The sequence below is a fragment of the Anopheles moucheti genome, chromosome 2 (genome assembly GCF_943734755.1).
Source record: "Anopheles moucheti chromosome 2, idAnoMoucSN_F20_07, whole genome shotgun sequence".
In the NCBI taxonomy this organism is placed as follows: Eukaryota; Metazoa; Arthropoda; class Insecta; order Diptera; family Culicidae; genus Anopheles; species Anopheles moucheti.
The window spans coordinates 48,920,652-48,942,185 of record NC_069140.1 but is presented as its reverse complement, the minus strand read 5'-3'; the positions used below and the strand labels follow the sequence as shown (position 1 = coordinate 48,942,185).

The 21,534-nt window shown below is 45.6% G+C and overlaps 3 protein-coding genes across 5 annotated transcripts; 2 read left to right on the top strand and 1 right to left on the bottom strand.

Moving 5' to 3' along the window:
• Positions 1 to 289: 289 nt before the first annotated feature.
• Positions 290 to 4,958, top strand: LOC128310063 (serine/arginine repetitive matrix protein 1). The gene is made up of 7 exons (XM_053046601.1): positions 290 to 416; positions 1,518 to 1,969; positions 2,042 to 2,685; positions 3,138 to 3,232; positions 3,565 to 3,733; positions 3,805 to 4,418; positions 4,559 to 4,958. Exons 2-7 carry the CDS (start codon positions 1,840 to 1,842, stop codon positions 4,830 to 4,832), a joined length of 1,926 nt encoding a protein of 641 aa, XP_052902561.1. The 5' UTR covers positions 290 to 416; positions 1,518 to 1,839; the 3' UTR covers positions 4,833 to 4,958.
• Positions 3,134 to 6,252, bottom strand: LOC128310071 (NADH dehydrogenase [ubiquinone] 1 alpha subcomplex subunit 2). 3 transcript variants are annotated; one of them, XM_053046624.1, is made up of 4 exons: positions 6,071 to 6,252; positions 5,827 to 5,933; positions 5,582 to 5,755; positions 3,134 to 3,225 (listed from the first exon to the last, which is right to left on the bottom strand). In XM_053046624.1, the coding sequence occupies exons 1-3, from the start codon at positions 6,166 to 6,168 to the stop codon at positions 5,667 to 5,669; spliced, it is 294 nt and encodes a 97-aa protein (XP_052902584.1). In that variant the 5' UTR covers positions 6,169 to 6,252; the 3' UTR covers positions 3,134 to 3,225; positions 5,582 to 5,666. The 3 variants fall into 3 exon arrangements, with proteins under 3 accessions (XP_052902584.1, XP_052902592.1, XP_052902575.1); XM_053046632.1 differs by lacking the exon at positions 3,134 to 3,225 and adding an exon at positions 5,329 to 5,466 and having other exon boundaries at positions 5,824 to 5,933; XM_053046615.1 differs by lacking the exon at positions 3,134 to 3,225 and adding an exon at positions 5,329 to 5,466.
• Positions 6,253 to 8,904: 2,652 nt separating this feature from the next.
• LOC128309750 (myotubularin-related protein 13) lies at positions 8,905 to 21,489 on the top strand. The gene is made up of 8 exons (XM_053046214.1): positions 8,905 to 8,991; positions 12,332 to 12,417; positions 12,495 to 18,223; positions 18,303 to 18,458; positions 18,534 to 18,755; positions 18,823 to 18,947; positions 19,035 to 19,123; positions 19,192 to 21,489. The coding sequence occupies exons 1-8, from the start codon at positions 8,910 to 8,912 to the stop codon at positions 19,282 to 19,284; spliced, it is 6,582 nt and encodes a 2,193-aa protein (XP_052902174.1). The 5' UTR covers positions 8,905 to 8,909; the 3' UTR covers positions 19,285 to 21,489.
• The last annotated feature ends 45 nt before the right edge of the window (positions 21,490 to 21,534 follow it).

The window sequence follows — 21,534 nt, the reverse complement described above, 5'->3', positions numbered from 1 at the left end:
GAAATTTCACCAGCCATTTGGTTATTCGGCTCGCAGTTGCATTTTTTAATTCTTAATAATGTAAATGCATAAAGTTTAAGTGTTTTTTTTTATAAATTCATTTGAGAAGGAACAAATTGAAGTGCGTTGAACACAATATTCAAATCGACGAATACAGTAACGCATGTAACGCAACCCAGTTGCCAAAATGCACCTAACGCCTTGTTCGGGTCGTCCCAAATAAAGATGGCGTATTTTTCGGTATCAAAGCAAACGACAACGCAGAGCGTCGAGTATCGCAGAAAATTAACGCAATTATTGCGGTAAAATATGGTCGAAAACGAATTTAACTAGCTACAGTTTACGCACGATAACCATTGCAAAACGTTTAACACTCGTATTAATCACTTCACGATTCTACTGCGCGTGAAAACGAGGTAATAAGGCAAGCTCTCTATCCCATAGATTTGTTTGTTCGGTGCTAGTTGCTCAGCGGTAAATAAAGTGTGTCGAAATATGAACAAGTAACGCAAACTTCGGACGGATCTTTATCAAATTTTGTCGTGTACGTGTTGCATTAATCGGCAGTCAGCGAATAAAATCGAAAATGTGTGGTTCGAAACTGTGTGCGAGTGCACAGGATAACACCTGCGCTGAATCGATACTGTTCCGGTGTTCCGCTACATCACCGGGTTGAAGCAAGGCGCACGAAAAGATGGAGTGCTCAACATAAACATGAAGCCCCATCTCGGAATGGTGGTGTGGTGTGGTTTGTTCGGGCTTGAAGTGGTGATATCGCGGTATTCCGAAGCGAGTTCTAGCGAAAGTAATGGGAATAAGTGTGGAAGGTGCATACTCTTTGAATTTGGATAATTTGACAATCCGAACAGTGCGCATTCACGAAAGTTTTTGAATATCTCCTCTAGCGACTATCGTTCGTTCTTCCGTCTGTACGTCCGTCCGTCCGTCCGTTCGTACGTCTATCGATCATCGTTCTTTCTTTTCCCGCTGATATTCAGTTCCGTTTGATCAGAAGCTGCATTTATTCCGCTGTATGCTGATATCGACATTTTTTCGGTGTGTAAACATTCCGTCGCCGGGTTTTGTACGAGCCACATACTGATCGGGCTGGCTTTCGCATTCCTGATCCTTAACGCGTTCCGTGTCGGGATAATCGAATCGTATCGTACCATCTATGAAGCATCCCTTGTTCGGTCAAACGCCGCGATCTGGATCCGTACACGGTGCGGTTCCTATACGATTCCTGGCAATTCGCGGCGCGGTCGGGCCGGATTCGCGATTCAACATTATTCAAGTCTAGAGGAGTGTTCATTGTTTCGCGCCATGACCGGAAACGGTATAGCAACGGCGCCGTTCGGATCGCATTTGAATGAGCGCGGAGTTCTGGCAGAAGGATATGAACATCCTACCATCCCCAAGATAGCCAGATCTATAATTCTTTCTACATTGTTCGAGACGTGGTACTAATTCTGCTTGCTTTTCTTATTTTATCGCATCGCTTCATCCTTCATCCTAAGACTCACACGCAAAACCCTGGCCACACACACGCTCTGAATTGAATGCTGTGGTCGATCCGGAAGGTTCAGTGTACCGTGAACCGTGGGTCAGTAAGAAAACATAAACACCTGTTTCGGTCTATCCATCGACTATTGCAGTTCCAGTAAAACAGTCCTAGTTTCGCTGAATCCGAATAGTCACGGAACGATCAAGTTCGTCAAATCGTGTGACTTTCGGGTGCGATTGTACGAGAACCACACATTTCTCCGTGGCCGCGCGTGTCTAAGCGAACAAACGCGTGTGTGATTCGTTGCACCGAAACTTGTGAACTGTCGTGAAGCGATGTCAGTACGTCGGCGTGATTTAAGTCCTCCCCCGGGGCGCGGTCCGGGAGGTGGAGGCGGCGGTGGTCCGCTCGGTGGCAGCAGCAAACTTCGTATGGATCGGAATCCCAGCCGGGCCAAGATTACTGGTAAGTGTTGTTATTTGCTCTTTGAAAATGAAGAACAACAATAGTAATGTGTATGCTTTTCGCTTCATCCAGATCCAAGCCATCCTGCAGGCAAGCGGAAAGAGATCGATAACGTCATGAAGAAGGCCCGTGCCTTTCCGAATGAAACGTGGGATAAAAAGCTTTTGGAAGCGGAAGAAAAGGATCCCAACCGTTGGCGCCATACAGGCTACAAAAAATTATATATTGAGGATGATCCCAGCAGCTCAGATTCAGACCGTGGTCCAGGTGGTGGTGGTGGTGGTACCGGTGGTGGTCGTTATGGCAACGGTAGACGCAGTAGATCGCCGCGATCACCACGTCCGACTCATCGACGCTCACCGTCACCGATGCAAGCAATGCGCAAACGCCATATATCGCCGCTATCACCCGTCCCGATGCGTCGTCGGTCTCCATCTCCGTCACCGATCAATCGTAAACCACCACCACCTGAACTGAAACGACGACCCCGATCGCCCTCACCAAGAATGCGCCGCAAATCACCAATGGGGATGATGCGACGCCCTATGTCGCCAGGCGAAATGCGACGGCGTCCATCACCGCCCGGTATGGGGCCGGATTCACCACGCAGAGTACCTCGCCGTATGTCACCACATCTGGGTCCTCCGCCGTCGAAGGGAGGACGGCTGCCACCACCGGTACCACGTTCGAAGCGACCTCCTTCGCCACCACCAAGGGTAAGTATTATTGTTCGTATAGATTTTCAATGTGGATTACTCTACTGTTCGCATTGTTTCAGTTAGAATGATGCAAAATCATGTATATGATTCATGCACCTTTAATAAATCATTAAATGGAGATTCTCTTAAATCATAGCTTCATTCCAATTCAGATACATTCAGATGTGGATGTATGTATGCAATATCTTGCCGTAAGAACTGCACAGAATTCTTAGGATGATTCTTAGCTTTGTATAACGAAACCGCAATTTTCAACTTATTCCAAATTATAATTATTCGTATTATTCGACAATCCAGCACATACGTTTAATATTATTGGAACTTCTTTGAAGCAATGTTATCATTTTTTTATGATTTCGCTTATGTATTGATTTTCGATTCGATCTAAAATCTTTCATATCTTAGTACATTTGTTATACGATAAAATAATGTTCTTTCACTGAATGTAGATGAGCCGTTCGGCCTCCATGAGTAGCTGTTCCGATGATTCCTGTTCCGGTTGTTCGGTTGACGATCACCGTCGTCGCCGCCGTCGTCCTTCAAGGTAAATTATAAAAAAACGTGTGCGATTAGCATTTTGCATGCTGAGATAACAAGGTGTTAGTTTTTGATTATTTCAACATCATCGTTCTTATATCGGATATTGTTTCTTTGCTCTTTGAAATTCTAACGAAATGGGAAGATTGGTATCAGTTTAAATGTTTAAATTTTCGTGCCGTTTCCAATATTGAGCTTAAGTCGGTAAAAATTGTTCCATTCTCAACATGTTCGTCGGTAAAAGTAATTTTAATACTTTTTTGCAAATAATTCTTTACTTATTGTAAGTAAATGTTCCCTAAGTTCACCTCGATTGTTTGCTAACCCCACATGTTTTAGGGCTCGATCACCACCGCACAATAACGGTCCAAAAGGATTCCGCCGGGAGGGCCTCGCGGGGAATCATGATAGCCGTATGCGTCCGATGAGTCCACCGCCAGTGGATCCACGCCGTAAGCATCTGCCACCGCCCGAACCGCTACCGAAAGGGCATCGCGTTTTAGAAAAAGTAATACAGACTATGTTTACACAGGAACTTAGTGTGATCATTTGATTATTTGATGTATTAATTTCATACAGACTTCACGTGATCATCGTCCATCACGATCGGGCCCACAACCGCCTTCCGAGCAACGCACAAGGCGTCCACAAACACCGGATTCCGATCGCGCTTTATCACCTCCGAAGCGTTCAAAGCATGCAAGCAAATCGTCTAGCACTGTCCCAGCGCCGGAAGAAACGCGACCATCGAAGGTCCGTGCATCGAAACAACAGGCAGCTCCGTCATCTGATGTGGCTGGCTCAAATGGGCACGATGCTGCATCCCGGCCGTCATCTGCCCAGACGGCTCCGACAGCAGCAGCAAGCTCCTCGAGCACGACCCACAAAAAACATCATAAAGACAAGAGTGCAGATAAACTGCGCGCCCGTGTGAAAATTGAAGGCGAGCCGAAACGTCGTTCCCGACCACGCTCTCCGTCAAGCGGTTCGGAGGAATCGAGCAGTAGCGAAAGTTCCCTTCCACGTTTTACGGCCACCACTCGCATGACCCTTTCGGAGCGCTTTGGTAAAATGGCCCAGTGGAGTGTCGATCGATCGAATATGGAAAATATGCGCATCACGAAGAACTCGTCCGGCGGGGATCTGAAAGTGATGATCGAAGAGGAACTTGAAGCACCACCGACACGATACACGTAAGCCTTTGCATAAGAACATATGTACGGTAGCTTCTTCGTCTAATCGTACCAAACTATGTCTATGATGCAAGCTGTACAAGCTGCCGATCGAAATTTTTGGTCTCGTAATATTTGTAACGCTTGTTTTCCTCCTGCAGCTATTCGCCAGCCCCGGCCGGACACTTCCCCGAAGAGTTGATGACTACTGGGCCGAGTGGTTTGTCATCGTGGGATGACGTACGGGTACGATACGAGTACTACAAGGGACGCGGGTATTTGCGGGATCTCGATTTGCAAGATTACATCAAGTGGGAGGAGTGGTGGTACAAGTACCAAGAATGGCTCAAACAAGAACGATACTACGAGCTGTGGGAACGTTCGCAAATGAACCGCCGTCGTAAGAAGATTCCCATTGCGCAGCGGCTAAACTAAAAGGGCTAGCTGTCGTTCCCGTTTTCGGAAAGTCTATTTATCTCTCCATTGAATTTTGTAGCATAAAAGTATGAACGGTGTCCAGGAAATTGACACCACAACAGGTATATTTTAGAATGAGTTATACCGGAGCTACACACGCATCAATAATGTCTACGAAATATTTCATTAATTTTATCTATTTAAACCATTTATGATCGTGCACTTCATAATTTGAAGAAATTTAATCTGACACTTTGCTTGTTTCCTATTTTTATTTTGTTAACAAAACTGAATCGTTGAAATCAGTGCAATGCTTGGTGGAACATTTGTGTTTTTTTTCTATTTCTTTTAATGACACATACAATCGTGGACTTTATTTTACACTCGAACACGAAAAAACTTCGTGTTACAGAGAATTTTGATCAAGTGTAACTAAGAAAAAATATGAAAAGTATGAAATAGAGAGTATCGATTAAGATTTTTTATCCTTACTTAAAAGCAAGCATGTAACAAAGCGTTGGAAAGCTATTTCCTATCTCAGTAAATTTAGCATTATTACACTTAAAGCTGTAATAGCCAGAACGTAAATCAACAACATATTTTAAGAGCAATAGATGTGTGACCTCAATTCCAGTTCGCCGATGATTTTAGCCTGGGAATGTCGAAGTGCAAATAAAGAAAAATAAATAAATAAGCATACATAATAACGTTATACTCTCTTCGATTGCCTTCGGTCATATTCTTTCCAAAAAAAAGTTGCTTTTTACCTTTGAAATGATTTATTCCATGTACTGTTGTTGTTTACATTCAATTTCCTAACATCTTCCAACGACCCTCGATAGATGGGTGGCTCTATTGCGCCTTGCCCAGCTGTTCGATATGCTTCGAGACGTCCTCAGCAGTAGCGTTTGTTAGTGTTACAGATTTTTCTTTTCCCAGTTCTAGAAAGGTTCGAAAAGTTGGATCAATGCTAGCTCAACACGGGAATAAAACTGTACGAACGATACACTACCGTAACGGGCCCAGACTCTTGGTTGTACACCGCTGCACTCACGAACCAATATCGGTAGTGAGGGATTATCCCGCTTCAATTGTACATAGCGAGTGTTGACGAAATCACTATGTGGGCACGGTGGGAAGATAGAGAGAGAGTGGAAATAAGGGAAATGCCATCACCGGTAGACGATTGTGTAACATTGGATCTCCCTTCATCCAGGGCCCAGGGCGATTGTCGTCCGATGCGACAGTCTACTTACCGTACACCCTTTGATTCTTCGCCAGTCTGGCAGAGGTGTAGCCGGAGCTCCTTGACTGACGGGTTGAGCCGCGCAAAGCGAAGCAAAGTCAGCCTCATCTTCGTTATCCGTTTGGACCGATAAGTTTTTCCGCAAGTGGAATCGAGTGGGAGCGCACAGAAGAAAAACAAACTTGGCTCGGTGTTTTTTGACAGCTGATCAACTTGACAGTTGCTGTTACTTCGAAGCACAGTGGAGGGTACTCTTGAGTGTTTATTTGGGATGTGATAATTAAAACTAGTAACAGATGAAACAAATATACATACACAATTCAATTGCACGATGTATCAGTTCATATAACGCAAGTATTGAGAAGGTACTCATTTTATCATACTTGTCCAACTTTTCAAACATTTGAAGCGTTTGTCAATCCACAAAAACAAAATGTAGATCAAAGATACGGTTCTTTGTAAGTTATTGTGATGTGCTTATTTTTTGCGAATTAAAAACGCGAAACATGAATAAATTCATTTCACACTCTGCCAATCACTGGGTCGGAGAATCAACACGGTGTGCTTTCGTTCCACTCTTTGCAACCGTTGTCATTGCGTTCGTCGATTCGTACACTTGTTTCCACGAAAAGCGCATTCCGACTGGTTTGACGCGTGCCATTCCTATGGGCTGTGTTGATTGTGTTTGGCATGCGAGAGAGTGAAGTTGTAGTGCTGAACAACTAGCGCTCGGCTGGTTGTTCGATTCGTTTGCTGATACTGTGCTAATGCCGTCAGATGAATAAACGAACGGCCATGGAAAAAGTGTTGTAAGTTTGTGCATCTTGGAGTACTGTAAATTTCAGCATGAAATGTGTACAGTGAAAACGGTGGCGGCAGATCGAGCTAATCAGGACAAAGGGGCAACTGCTGGTTACCGTTGTATGAGCAAAAGTTGTTTTACCCTATCTCCAGTACTTGCCCTTTTCGTCCCCTAGAATCGATGGCGCGGATTTAAGCGTAGTGCAGTGTAGTGAAAAGTGATTGGATCGTAAAGTCATCGAACGGTTGGATATCTTTCTGTTCTGCCTACTCTCGTTCGCTCAGCAGCAGCGCTACAGCAGCAGCAACAGTAGTAGGCCACGAATTGGATGGCTGGAGAACTGTCAAAACAGTGCTAATGCAAAACGCTGCTAGATGAACGACCGAAAATTTTTATTGTTCTGCTGTGTTACTTCCATTCCATCGTTAGTGCTGGTACGGCATGCATTGCAGTGGTAGTCATAATTCTAGCGAATGTGAAATCATCAACTACTGCCCCAAAATCAACACAGATAGCCAAAAAGCAGAAAGACAAAAGCGTCTGGGTGCGGTCGTGATCGACAATACAAACAAGCAGCCGCGGACAATTCTTCATCAAGAAGAGCCCCGTGAATGAAGAAATGGTGCAGTTGCTGCAGGGAAAGCCGATTATTCTTGCTTATCGCTCTGTTGCTGTGCAGCCAAATTACATCGAGCAGGGAATCTCGCCCGCTGCGCGCCCACCCGTGCATGCGTGTCAAGGAATTTAAGGAAGCAACAACAAATCAACTTTCAATAGAGGGGTAACAGGAAGCAATAAGGAGCGGCAGATTATTGAACAAGCGCGCACCGACTGCTCCAAAGAGTTGCTAGCCGTGCCCATCTGCTCTGCGGTGTGCAGAATGGAAACCGAATCGCTTCGTGTTCCATAGCTGGAACAACGAAGCAATTCGAAAAGTGTTCGCCTAAAACGTACATCCCGGCTACGGCGTGATCTCATTTTGCGTGCAGTTGTTAAGAATTTCTAGTGTCAACCAGTTAGGGAACAGCATCAAACCGTTCCCTTCACCAACCGCACGTTAGCACTTATTTAAAAAAAAGAGGGCAGTGGCCTGTTGTGCGTTGTGGCATTTAGCATATTTTGGTTCTAATAACGAGCACCGAAATAGCGGTTTAGTTCAGTGTTTTATGTGTGCGAGAACGAAAACAAGCACAAGAGGAGGGTGTATTTTGGGAGTCGTAGAATACAGGTTCCTTTGTTGCTGGGATATGCAGCATTACTTTCTTCCCGAGTGCTTGCAAGTGCGCCCAGAACGTCCGCAAGTGCAAACGCACATCCCCCTTCTGTGTGTGTGGTTGAATTTTTGCTGCATTCATTGTGTTTTTTTTTTTTCATGGTTGTGATTAATGTGTTCTAATGCGAAGTTAAATTTGTTTCTTATCGTAGGGAGTGATCGAATCGAAGACTACACGTATGCGGATAGAGAAAAATATCTTTCGCAGTCACACTGAAACCACAAACGCCCGTAAACTGTTTGTTTTTTTTGGTGCCTAAAGTGTATCTGTGTGTGTGTATATAAATATTGTAATCCGGTGTGCAGTCATAGCAACGGAAACATCGAACAACCGGAGAAGCGGAAAACCAAAGCAACGAGAAGCGCGCGCGTCTGCATTAATTACTGAACCAGCGACATCGGCCAGAGCAGCAGCACCAACAAAAGAAAAAAAAACACGAAACCAGAACAATACATACTCATCCACGAGAACAGCCTGCACATTCGTTTCTTCGTGGCCTTCATGCGTACGAGATACGCAGGAAAGAAGAATTAAATCATCATCGTCGTTTAGAAGATTCGTCATACTTTGTGGAGCCACTGTTTGAGCCGCGTCGTAGGTGACGTCCTGGTTGTATCGGTTTTATACATAGCAGACTGTACCCAATGTGTCCGACCAACCTAGAACACCGGTGTACCGCGTTCGGTGGCTAGAAAGCGATCGTACACATCAGCAAGAGCGGATAGCAACTCTCTACACAGTGCTAGGTAACACGGTTTCCACGTTTTGCGGCGATGGATAATTCGCGCAATGAATCGAAAATGTCACGGCTTGCCGACTACTTCGTCATCGTGGGATACGATCATGAGAAAGAGCGTAAGTCAAACCGCTGTTTCCTAAATGTAATCTAAAGTTTCTTCAAATATACCTTATCGTAGTTTGTGCTCGGTCCTTCTCGTTCGGTAGATTCAGGCAATATATATTTGCAAATATGCTCATGCGCTTATAATTTATGTTTATTTTTTAGTTGAGCTATGTAAAGCCTCCCTCCCCCCTCGACGCTTGATGGGACACTCGTCGATGGTGCGCTATGGGTTCGCAACAAGGGGGATACATTATTCATCATTTGCCATTTGCAAAGTTAAAATCCCTAGCCGTTCGCGACCAGCTGTCCCTTTGGTCACAGCGTTTCGCTGATAGAACGCAAACGCGTAGCGATAGATAGTGTTACATTTGAGCAAACATCCAACGCAAACGGCAAATGGTTTGTTGCATTCCACGCAGTGCAAGCGTTGTCCGCCGTTGGGTGGTCTCACTGCGTATTGGACGTTAAAGAAGTAGCTTTAAATACCACCCAACGGATGGATGGTTTATCCGTAATTACTGGGAAAACAGTTTTCTGTTTGCTAAGCAAATGTCTCGGACCTTTATCTCCATTGCCAGCACATTGTATGACTATTGATAATGGGATAGTGAAAGATAATCTGAATACCTCTGTCGCCGTACCTCTGTGATAAGAACTGAAGCAATGCGACATGCAACAGACTGTAATGGGGCGATAATCGCAACGCGGCTTACTACAGAATTTGAAGTTTTACAGGAGAATGAATCTATGACTGAACGCTTGTACCATTCGGACAATCGTTCCGATCTGTTCTACGATAGAACGGTTAATTTGTAGGTCTGACCTCATCGTTTGCTTAGGAAGAAAAATCATCACATGTGTTTCACTGCTACGTTCTTCCATTCGCTGGAATGCATTTAAATTTGACCCAGTTGCCCCAGACCCGAGGCCATGCTTCTAACAACTAATCAAACCAATCGTGTTTTTTTTTTAGTTGTACGCTTACAAGTCACTATCAATCGTTGACATTCTTCTGCGTTTGTCTGGTTTCCAGTTGGCATACACAAACACAGCAATACCAGAATATTGCTGAAGAATGCATCACATATGTCACTGTGAGGAAGCATACTTTCCCTTATGTTTGCATTTATAAATTTGCAACGCGTTTGTTCGTTTTCTGGGCTTCTGTTTAAAAAAAAAATAAGAATGAAAAGTTATTTTCTTTTTGTTTTAAATACAGATTGCTTCATACACTGTCAATCAGAGTGGTCAATTTGTACCTCAATTTATAGAAAATATTACATCGAACATAAACACGAAAGTGTTCCATTACCGGTGCGTTAATTGTAGCTGGTTTGATAGACGGTCAAAGTTGGTAATAAATTCACTCCGATATCACGCGGCACCTGATGTGGATGGCGATCGTCCTCCCTCTCATACGTGGGTGCTGCTTCGATGTTCGGTTGGCCGTGCATGCATGGAATTTCCTTTTCGCGATCTTTCGATCGTAACGGATCGCATATTCTGCTGCTGTTGTTGCTACCAACTCGCCATTGCCCCGGTGCGTGTGTTTGTTCCGCCACCGTGGCCACTAACGACGTAAAATTGCGTTTCGCAAGCAATTTTTCCACCTTCTTCACGTTCACTTTAAAGCGAAAAAGCAACATACGGCCAACACAACGTAACTATGCACGATAAAAAAACTTCCTCTTTCCACAGAGAGAAAATGTGTTATGGTTTCAAAAAAGTGCCTCAATATGTTTGTTTTCATTTTCCTTCATCTTGTTTTTAAAGTTGCATTTCGACTTCGGTCTACGTTACATTCCAGTTTGGCTAAACTAATCGGTCCTGGTGACCGATAAAACCGATGAAACGAAGCATTGTGGAGTTTCTTAAATTTAATTAATAGCAAGTTAATTAATTTCATCATTGCTGCCAACTAGCATTAGAATGATGTTATGTTTAGTGTTGTATTTACTGATTTTTTGTAGAGAGTCATTAAATCATCATACAACTCGCGAAGGATTCATGGATGCTTATAGATCTATGATCGATCCCGAAGGCTCATGAGTCCTCAAATCCGCATTTTGCTCATGTTTTATGATTTTGAGCTCGTAAAAGTAACATTTTTTGTCGTAGTGAAATAATGCAAGTATTTTTTTTTCTCAGAGGTTTTGTGCCTATGAGCAAGACTTGAACAGAGTTTGTTTTACTAGCAACTGTACTAGTGTATAATTAAAAGATTTACAAAGCATAACTACAATAACACATAAATCTTTGAAGATTCATGAAACATTGATGAATCATGAATCTTCGAAGATCCATAAATCTATGAAATTTTTTGATTCATCAGAATAGAGATAATGTTGTTAATGTTAATGGTGTGTAATATCAATTTCGCCAATAGGAAAACGTTTATTTTACCGTTTCGTTTTTTATAGGGAAACGTTTATTAGCAAATTAGTAAAAATAAACCATTCCACTAGCATACAATCCTGTATTGCTCTAAACTAATAGAAACACGCCATTATTTAGGATGCCCCCAACAACTGTATTCCCTATCTGCCGTATCAATCGCTGTTACGTCCGTAACTCATCGTCAGTACCATAAAATCTCGCATAGATATAATTTACGCCGCTACTCGGTTTGAAAAGCGTAGCACCGCGTGTGTGTATAAGCCATCGAGCTGATCGATGATGATGGTGCGCTTACTTTCGCCATCGATCGTCACCCTTGGTGAAAGAGGAAAAAAAACTAAACACCACAAAGAGTGGATGAAACATGTGACTGTGACTGAAAACGCACTTCGCACCGACGCTCTTTGGAGAGTAGTGAAAATGAATGAAAATCAGCTGCGGTTGATGGTTTATTGGCCGAGGCACTGGCGGCAAGCCAATGGAAATCTTCGCTGGTGCACACATCGGAACGGACTAGTCGGCGGTCAGTGTCAAAAGTAATTCAAACCATTAGTGTCTGAGCCGCGGGGCAGCAGGGCAAATGGAAAGCGAAAGGTATAGCGATCACTCACTCCGCATAGAGAGTGAAATCTAAATCAAGTACCGGGGAGAGTAGAGTGCAGTTTGTGCGAGTTAGGTGAAGGTGGGTTTAGATGAAAGACGAAGAAACAGAACGGATACTATCGATTTAGTCTTTTGTTTATTTAAACTCGATCAATCTGTTTTTGGAACCGGTAAAAACCTTTTTTTTGGGATTCAATAATGTTATACTTATGATTTAACTATTCGAATCGGTCGGACGAACTTTGTCTAAGATTTAATTTTGTGTAAAGATATAATTCCAGTTAAATTTCTTAATTTAATTATAGTTCAATTTGACTAATGGTACAACTTTGATTTAACTTTGTTTTGTAGGAACTGGATCAAGAAGTGGTAAAATTATTCAAAGATTTCCTGAAAAAGACTGGCCCGATACACCTTTCATAGAGGGAATAGAACTGGTAGGCATTCCATAAATCGCCCTTTATTTGGCTAGTCTGATGAACCTAAACTGTTGTTTTTAATTTCCTACTTTCAGTTCTGCCAACCGCAAGGATGGTCCCTTTCTACCAACCGACAGGAGCCACAGTTTTTCGTTTCGGTTCTCACCGACATGGACGGCAATCGGCATTATTGTGCGTGTCTTTGCTTCAACGAAACCATCGCCATCACACCGAGCAAACCGATCGACGAAGAGGAAGAGGACGACAATCTATCACCGTCGGGCGGTGGAACGGGTGGTGGCGTACTGGCAAACAGTGGGCCACCATCGATCACCCACCACAGCATTATGTATGCACCGAAATGTCTCGTGATCGTGTCCCGATTGGAGTACATAGAAGCGTTCCGCAATTGTCTCGGCACGATCTACACGGTGTACTTGGAGAGCCTCAAATTTCAGCTGCACTATTTGATCGGTAGCATCCTTGGCTGTATACAGGTACCACCGCCCGGTGGACCTCCGGTGCGTTTTTCGATCGGTGCGGGCGATAAACAGATCCTGCAGCCACCGATTTCAAACACATTGCCCGTGACGGGTTCCTGCGTCAGCTTGCTGTTCCATCAGCTGGGTATTAAGAACGTAATGTTGCTGTTTTGTGCCGTCATGACCGAGCACAAGATCCTGTTTCACTCGACCAGCTACACGCGCCTAACGGACAGCTGTCGGGCATTGACGGCGCTAATGTATCCCTTCCGGTATAGTCTTGTCTACATTCCGATACTGCCTGCATCGCTGCTGGAAGTACTTACCATGCCGACAACGTTTATCATGGGCATCCACAGTTCGCTTCGGTCGGAAATAAGCGAAATATTGGATGTGATCGTTGCCGATCTCGATGGAGGATCAATACACATTCCCGAGTCACTCGTACCACCAATCGCGCGGTTACCGGCTTCGCTTTGGGACTCAACCGAACATGCTCTACGGATGGTTTTGCATCCGGAACTAGCATTGGCTGATCTCGCCTTTCCGGCCGGTAGCAATGCTCACGGTCCTGGGCTTAACAACAACATCAACCAGAGTATGGCCCTGGCGCCGGTGGGCGGTACAAATGGGTACAGTTTTCGCGAGCAAAAGAACGACATAATGCTTGATAAGGAAATAAGAGCAGTTTTCATGAGACTTTTCGCGCAACTGCTGCAGGGCTATCGATCCTACCTCACGCTGATTCGGATTAACCCCAAGCCGATCATCCAGTTTCATCGAGCCGGTTTCCTCGGGGCGCGGGAACTAGTTGATTGTGAGTTTTTGTCGCGTGTGTTGGACAGTATGTTCTTTACCGGGTTTGTGACGGAACGTGGCCCACCGTGGCGTGCGTGCGACGCATGGGACGAGCTGTACAGCACAATGAACGATCTACTGAAATCCGAATCGCTGGACGCTTCGCTGGTGCTGGGTCACATACAGGATCTGGCAAAACAGCTGTATACCAACGAATACCCGAATCAGCAATCGTTTCAGCAGAAAATTTTGCGCCCTCCGGATGGTGCTTTTGCTAGAATTCATCAACCACCGATGCCGCTGATTGACGCGCAGGAAGTGCAAAATGTTATCAACGATGGGCTGCAGGCGAACGATTTGCAGTCCCGTATGCAACCGGTTCGGGTTAAGCTGCGTATCGTACCGATGGGACCGTATTTGAAACCAGCCCCACAAGAATCACGCCCCATCGTGAATAATAGTGCACGCAAACTGGAGGTGCTGCGAAACTGTATCAGTTGCATCTTCGACAATAAGATAACGGAGGCACGCAAAAGCTTCCCAGCGGTGCTGCGTATACTAAAGCAGCGCGAAGCTCGGCTTACTATGTGCCGCGAACTGGCAAAGATCGGACAGGGCAACAAGCAACTCGATCACCAGCAGTTTGATCTCGTAATTAAGCTGATGAACCGTGCGCTACAAGATGATTCGGCGAAGGACGAGTATGGCGTGGCGGCCGCATTGCTTCCGCTGTCGTCTCTGTTTTGTCGCAAGCTCTGTACGGGCGTGATTCAGTTTGCGTACACCTGCATCCAAGATCATCCGGTGTGGAAGTCTCAGCAGTTTTGGGAGGATGCGTATTACCAAGAGGTTCAGACGGCGATTAAAGAACTGTATCTACCGCTTGCAAACTGGCCAAAACCGAGCGGTGTCGGTGGAAGTGCGACGGTTGGATTTGCGGACAGCAGCGCGCTACTTTCACAATCCATTTCGCGCGATAAACTCGACCGTGCTTCGATGCTTACGCGGGCTCAAGAACCGTCGGCGCTGGAGATAGCGGCCGATCAGATGGGTAAGTGGGCTACGATGGATTCGGTTACGCAGAAGGAACTTACCAACAAGGAGGAAAGTACGCTGTACAGCCATGCCATTCACTACGCTTACCGGATGGTGTACCTATTAATCCCACAAGACGTTGGTGGTGCCGTGGGTCGGGTGCAACGTGACAAGGATGGTCGCCATCTCGAGGACGATACGAGCGTGTCGAATAGCGTGATCGAATCGCGCAGCCACAACAGCGACCACAACAGCGACGAAGGTTTCGAAGAGCATGATCCCGGTGAAACGGGCAGTGCGGTTACGAAGATGGTGTGCAAGTTCATCGATCGCGTTTGCACCGAAGGTAACGTGACTGCGGAGCACGTGCGCAATCTACATCAGATGGTACCCGGTACGATACAGATGCACATCGAGACGCTCGAGGCGGTTGCACGCGAAGCGAAGCGTATACCGCCGATCCAGAAACCGAAGCTGCAGTATCCGGTCTTGCTGCAGGATGAAAAGATCATTGGTGAGCTGCGGGCGTATTTGTTGGCGGACGGGCGGGAAGATAAGGAAGGAGGTAGCAGTGGCACGATGCTCCCGGCTGAGGGAGCTATATTCCTAACCAACTACCGTGTGGTGTTCCGAGGATCGCCGTGCGATTCGTATTCTTGCGAGCAGAGCGTAGTCCGTGCGTTTCCCATTTCATCGCTTACAAAAGAAAAACGGCTGACGGTGATATACCTGCAGCATCTCGAGCAGGTGCTGCCAGAAGGAATGCAGCTGAGATCTTGCACCTTCCAGCTAATTAAAGTCGCCTTCGATGAGGAAGTGCCGCAGGAACAGGTGGACGCATTTCGGAAAGCCGTTCATAAGATACGTCACCCGGAGGACGAGTTTGGGCATTTTGCGTTTGCCACGCACGGTTTGGCCCATCCCGCCCTTTTGCCGGGTCATAAAGTGAAGGAGAAAAATGCCACACTGAAGGACTTTGCGAAGAAAACGCTATTGCGTACGGCAAAGAAGGCAGGTTTCAAGCAAAAGACGGGCGCTACGAAACGGAAATATATACTGCCCGGTGCGGTCGATTATGATGATGCATACGCTAGTGGTGGGCTGCTAGGTATGGGTGGACCAGGTGGAGGCAACAGTTCCGGCGGAGGTGGTGGTGGAATGAACGAGAACAACAACAACAACGACGATGATGACGTCTCCGACGATGGTACGGATACGCTGCCACGTGTTCACGTGAAGGATGTGGAGCGGTTGAAAGAGCGAAGTTATGTTCGTGACTGGTTACGGTTGGGGCTGGGCGATGTGCAGACGACAGGGTATCGTATTTCGCCCGTAAACAGCAACTACAGTATCTGCCGAACGTACCCGGCGATGATAGTTTGCCCGAAGGAGGTGTCGGATGATTCGCTTCGATGTATGGCACGATGCTACAAACAGCACCGGATACCGGTGGCGACGTGGCGACATCGTAATGGGGCCACGCTGCTGCGTGGTGCCGTACCGCAAGCAAAGGGCGTGATGGGGATGCTAAAAGGCCATCCAGGGTCAGCGAATACCTCCACTGATAGTACGAGCTTCCAGGAGCAAGATCGATACTTCGTTCAGGTGATCAAAATGACACCACATACGCGCACGATTCGGCATCAAGCGTGGGGTGGACTGTCTGATTCCAATATCTCGCTCGATTCGCTCGCCCTGGTTGCGAACAATCCGATGACGCGCTCGGATATCTCCACCCTAACGCCTGATGTTGGCCGTAAGCAACAGCATCACTCGCACCATGATGGTGGTGGAAATGGCGGTGGTCTAAATTCCACTGGCGGTGGAGGTCTGTATTCCATCAACAATTCTTCATTCTCGAGTTTCAGTGCGATGCGATCGAATATAGGGAAGTCGAACAAATGGACTTCGTTGAAACCAAACCGCAACTCATCGACAGCGGTAGGAGGTGGTCCCGATTCCACTAGCTTGCGGGATGTGAATCATTGGGAGCGCGACGGTCCCGGCGGCCATCACCATCACCATCTGCATCACGGTGGCAATGGTGGTGGTGCTGGGCAATCCGGGCAACAGGCACATTACGCATTCCAGCGCGTACCGCTCTACTTTCTGGGCGAGAAATCGCAATCCAAATCGGCGAAGTTATCGGAAATGTATGCAGAATTCATTCCGGTCGATTACACTGACGTGCGACATTCGCGAACCGCCTTCAAGAAACTAATGCGAGCCTGTCTACCGTCATGTGATACGAACGAGCCGGATCAAACGTTCGCCAAGCTGGTTGAACAGTCGGATTGGTTGCAACAAATTCGTGGTTTGCTACAGTTATCGGGAGCCGTTGTTGATCTGATGGATTTACAGGAATCTAGCGTAACACTGGCGCTCGAAGACGGTTGGGACGTATCGGCGCAAATATCATCCCTAGCGCAGCTGTGTCTCGATCCGTACTACCGCACGATTGAGGGCTTCCGAGTGTTGATCGAGAAGGAATGGCTTGCGTTCGGCCACAGGTTTGGACACCGGAGCAATCTGAAGCCGAATTCAAGCTCCGGTTCACCGTTTGCACCAACGTTTTTGCAGTTTCTGGATGCGGTTCATCAGATACAGCTTCAATTTCCTCTCGCATTCGAGTTCAATGAGTTCTACTTACGGTTTCTGGCGTACCATCATGTGTCTTGCCGGTTTCGAACTTTCCTGTTCGATTGTGAGCTGGAAAGGGTTGATTTTGGCATAACGGCAATTGACGATAAGCGCGGCTCGCTCAACTCGCACCACAAACACGTTGTAGAAGCGCTCACGATTTCCGATGACGATAATCTAATCTATCACGGCATGGGTGGAGGAAGCGGTGGTAACGGCGTTCCGGGCGGTGTTGGAAGTAGCGGCGGCCCCATGGGATCTTCGTCGAACAGTAGCGGAGTAATTGGGGGTGGTAGAAACACAAACACGCAAAAGTTTGGCCCCTCGCTCTTTGACTACATTGAGCGGCAGCACGCGAAATCCCCAATGTTCTACAATTTTATGTACACGCCCGATCCGGAACGCACAGTGCTGCGGCCGCAGAGTTCCATTTCGGTGTTGGAGATTTGGTCGTACTATCTCGGCGAGGAACTCGCCCAAGGACCACCGTACGATCCCGAGCTAGTCGGTAGTGATAATATGGAGGACGACTGTGATTACATGTATTCGACAACAACCGGTGGCAATGGTGGTGCGGGCAATGCTGGAAGTCTGAGCAGTACCGGTGGCCCGTCAGGTGCTCTAATGCTACGACAGCCAAGGCGGCGTGTTGTGACCGTTAATTACGATAGTTTGAGCCGTTACGAAGCGGACGCGTTCACCAAGTTGCTGGATGAGTTGAAAACGGCCGAAGCAGAGCGGGGCTTATTGCCGCAAAAGTGGCGCCAGGTGTGGGATAAACTGGAACCACCGCACTCAGATTCCCTGACCCGGCATGCGTCGTTCAGCAGTGCTTTGGTCCGTTCGCATGGTCGATTGTTACACAAAAGGTATAATTTCATATAGGGATTTACTTGCAGCCTACCGATATATTGATGGTGTTTCTTTTCACTGATACTTGCCACTTAGATCCACGCTGGAAATACTAATGCGCGGTCGACAGGCTGGATTTCATCAGGAGAACTTCCTCCATCCACATCGCTTTGAAAAGCACGTTTATTCGGCACCGGTCAATTGCAATCACTGTGGTAACGTTCTCTGGGGTCCTCTGCTGAATGGTTTAAGGTAACATCCGCCATGTGGCAATAATAGTTTTCTTATTTTGAAGCGACATGCTAATGATGTTTCCTTTCGATACAGATGCGTTGATTGTGGAAACACCTATCACGAGAAGTGTGCGGAATCGGTACCGAAGAATTGTACCAAATACAAAGCAGTCGAAGGTGGCAATCAACCGACGCTGGCTCGAACGCAGGGGGACAATAATAGTGTAACGTCTAGTGTTAACACAACAAATACCAACAGTCAGCATTATTACGAACAGTATGATAGCAAGGTTGCTGACGATCGTACACACGAAGGGTAAGTGTGTAGGATATTTACGGTTAGTCCTGGGAGCACTGTTATAATTAATACAATTATTTTGTAGCTACCTGTACAAACGCGGCGCGATCTTAAAGAACTGGAAGCAACGCTGGTTTGTGCTGGACTCGCACAAGCATCAGTTGCGGTACTACGACACGATGGATGATTGCAGCTGCAAGGGTTACATTGGTTAGTATGCTTCCGACTTGTTTTATAGCTTTGGGCAAACATTCCCCCCTCCATACTGTACCTTCTCGCTAATACATTACATTACAGAACTGGCGGAAGTACAATCGGTCGCGCAAGCACCTCCTCAAACTGCACCAGCTCCTTCGAAAAAGGTTGATGATCGAGCATTTTTCGATGTAAGTACCGGTGGTATTTGTTCGTCGATGGTAGCATTATAACAAACACATTCATTCACTATTTTCAGCTCAAAACTAGCCGACGAACGTATAATTTCTACGCCCAGGAAGCATCCAGTGCGCAGGAATGGATCGAGAAAATCCAGGCTTGTCTGCAGTAGAAAATTCTACCTCTTTTCAGGCTTACTCTGCTAACTTCATGTGGAAAGTCGCGCTGTCTCCGAAAACCCTAATTAAACAAAATGATTCTTCTGACTGATGATCTAGGCTGTAAGCATGGCGCAATGATTTTCGTCTGTAGAGTTGTATTTATTTTTGACTATCCTAGATGTCCTCACGTTGTTGCGCTTATTTGCCTGGAAGTTTTGCCTGGTTCATTAATAACGCGTGCTCTCTTTTATAGCCTTAAGCTACAACAGTACGAGACATCAGTTCCAAACGTTACATAAATTGAAACCTTGATTGTTCAAGGGTCGTGGATATTAAAATGCTCAATAAAAAACGGAAAAATGCACAACCTGTGCGCATATACCGTTCGGAAGATAGACTCCCATAGTACGATGGGAAAGTAGAAGGGAAAAGATATATTTTAGTCTCGAGCTCAACTCTCGATTCTTACCGGCGTATGATATATAGCCGTGTGCGAAATGTTTTCCGGCGAATAGCTAACTTATTTAGCTTTTAAGGCGTGTATGCGCCTACGAAGTGATGCGGGTTATCTCATTTTTTATTGTTATGTTTAACTAAGGTTGTTTTTTTTTCCTCTGTTGGGTTTCATTTACGTTGCACGCGAAGCATGTTTGCAATACGACTGAAACGTGTTTCCAATCGAATGCGACATCGCTACCATTTCTTTCACTTTGCACCAAAGTGAAGACATGGTCCATCTGATCACACAGCTCAAAGAAAAGCATTCTAGAGCAGCACGTGCAACTAGTTTCCATCGTTTATTCAATCAATCCCGGTTTCGATTGAAAGGCGAAACTAGAATCACAAACAATGTTTTCGATTATTTAAATGTGATATGTGATGTAATCGTAGTTCTCTCATGGTAATATAAACCCTAGCAATAGCGTCGCCTCTACGAAGACGTAACAGCAAAAACCACACCAATAATCGAATAGTAAAAATATAGATATCATTGTCAGATAGAGAAAAGCCTTGCATTTGATCGGATAATTCGAACAAATGTGAGAGAGATAACAAACAAAACGAGCGTATATTGCATCGCTTTTCCTTCTGTGGTGTGTATGGGTTTGAATTGTTACAGTTACATTGATAGTTGTAAAAAAAAAGCTTATCAAAGTTAGGTTAAATCAATTATTTTGTATCTATGTACCAATGGTGTACGCCTCTCTTGAAGCGCCGAATAATGCCTTCATATCTGTTCGTTACACTATACTGTCGTTAAACGCGCCAACCCTCACAACGGTTCATGCAGTGCCATGCATCGATATTAGTGTGTAATTAACGTGGGGATGGATTCGTTTAACTGTCGTTAAGATTAAGAACCTAGAACTGCCAGTGATCGGTGAAGTTTCGTTCAGTGACTCCACCACGATTTCCTTTCAATTAGTCTGTGTGGTGATTAGAACAAAATTGCGTACCGGATCAGTGCACTTCCAAAGACACGAGTTATTAGCATGCTACTAAACAAACATAGGACGAAAAGAAACTTTATCCATTTCTGTACAAAATCACTTACGCCATGATGGTATATTATGATCTGAAAAACACAAAATCCAAATGATACGGCGGATGATGAGAACAGAACAAACGTCGCAGATGATAAGATCAACCAGTTATCGTAGCCCTGTCTCCATATTAGTCAAGCAGAAGAATATGATTTGCTTTCGAAACCTGAAGCCGTGTCATTTTAAGTCGATGATTTTGGGGCCACTCTTAGCCGAGTTAAATTATTATCCGTTCGAGCATAATCAACAAAGATACCGATTCATATCAGTTTTCAGGTAAAGCTTGCTGCTGAAGGCGAACGCCTTGGCCACAGCATGTCGGACCTACCCACCAAAAGTTTTACTTAACACTTACACTTAGTCGCAACGAAACCCCGATTTGCAATATTGTTTTCCTGGAAGGTGTGCGCCACGCGACGGAAAAAGCATTGTAAATAGCACGTCCATATGCGTATGCGCTATGTTGCGCAACACAACTATACATAACCATCGGCGCAGAAGGCATTCGAATGCGTACATAAATAGACGCTCCGTAAGGTAAATACCACGTGTGTACAAATGCACTCTAAATGAATATAGTAGCGATATGCTCACGACCGCCTAAAACTAAAGTGCTACAAAGCGAAGGTGGTGCATTGAAATTGGAATGGTTTGCCTGTTAGCAACGTGTATTATGCGTATAAATAAATGTTGTATGTTGTATAAAAATGGAGCGAA

Bases quoted from the DNA above. Each gene is read 5' to 3' on its own strand.
- LOC128310063 (XM_053046601.1), top strand. From the start codon at position 1,840: ATGTCAGTACGTCGGCGTGATTTAAGTCCTCCCCCGGGGCGCGGTCCG. The intron at 3,233-3,564 runs GTAAATTATAAA...CACATGTTTTAG, and splicing joins CGCCGCCGTCGTCCTTCAAG to GGCTCGATCACCACCGCACA. The intron at 3,734-3,804 runs GTAATACAGACT...AATTTCATACAG, and splicing joins GGCATCGCGTTTTAGAAAAA to ACTTCACGTGATCATCGTCC.
- LOC128309750 (XM_053046214.1), top strand. From the start codon at position 8,910: ATGGATAATTCGCGCAATGAATCGAAAATGTCACGGCTTGCCGACTAC. The intron at 12,418-12,494 runs GTAGGCATTCCA...TCCTACTTTCAG, and splicing joins TCATAGAGGGAATAGAACTG to TTCTGCCAACCGCAAGGATG. The intron at 18,756-18,822 runs GTAAGTGTGTAG...ATTATTTTGTAG, and splicing joins GACGATCGTACACACGAAGG to CTACCTGTACAAACGCGGCG.
- LOC128310071 (XM_053046632.1), bottom strand. From the start codon at position 6,168: ATGAGGCTGACTTTGCTTCGCTTTGCGCGGCTCAACCCGTCAGTCAAG. The intron at 5,934-6,070 runs GTAAGTAGACTG...GTGCCCACATAG, and splicing joins GAAGAATCAAAGGGTGTACG to TGATTTCGTCAACACTCGCT. The intron at 5,756-5,823 runs GTGTATCGTTCG...GAACCTTTCTAG, and splicing joins AGTCTGGGCCCGTTACGGTA to AACTGGGAAAAGAAAAATCT.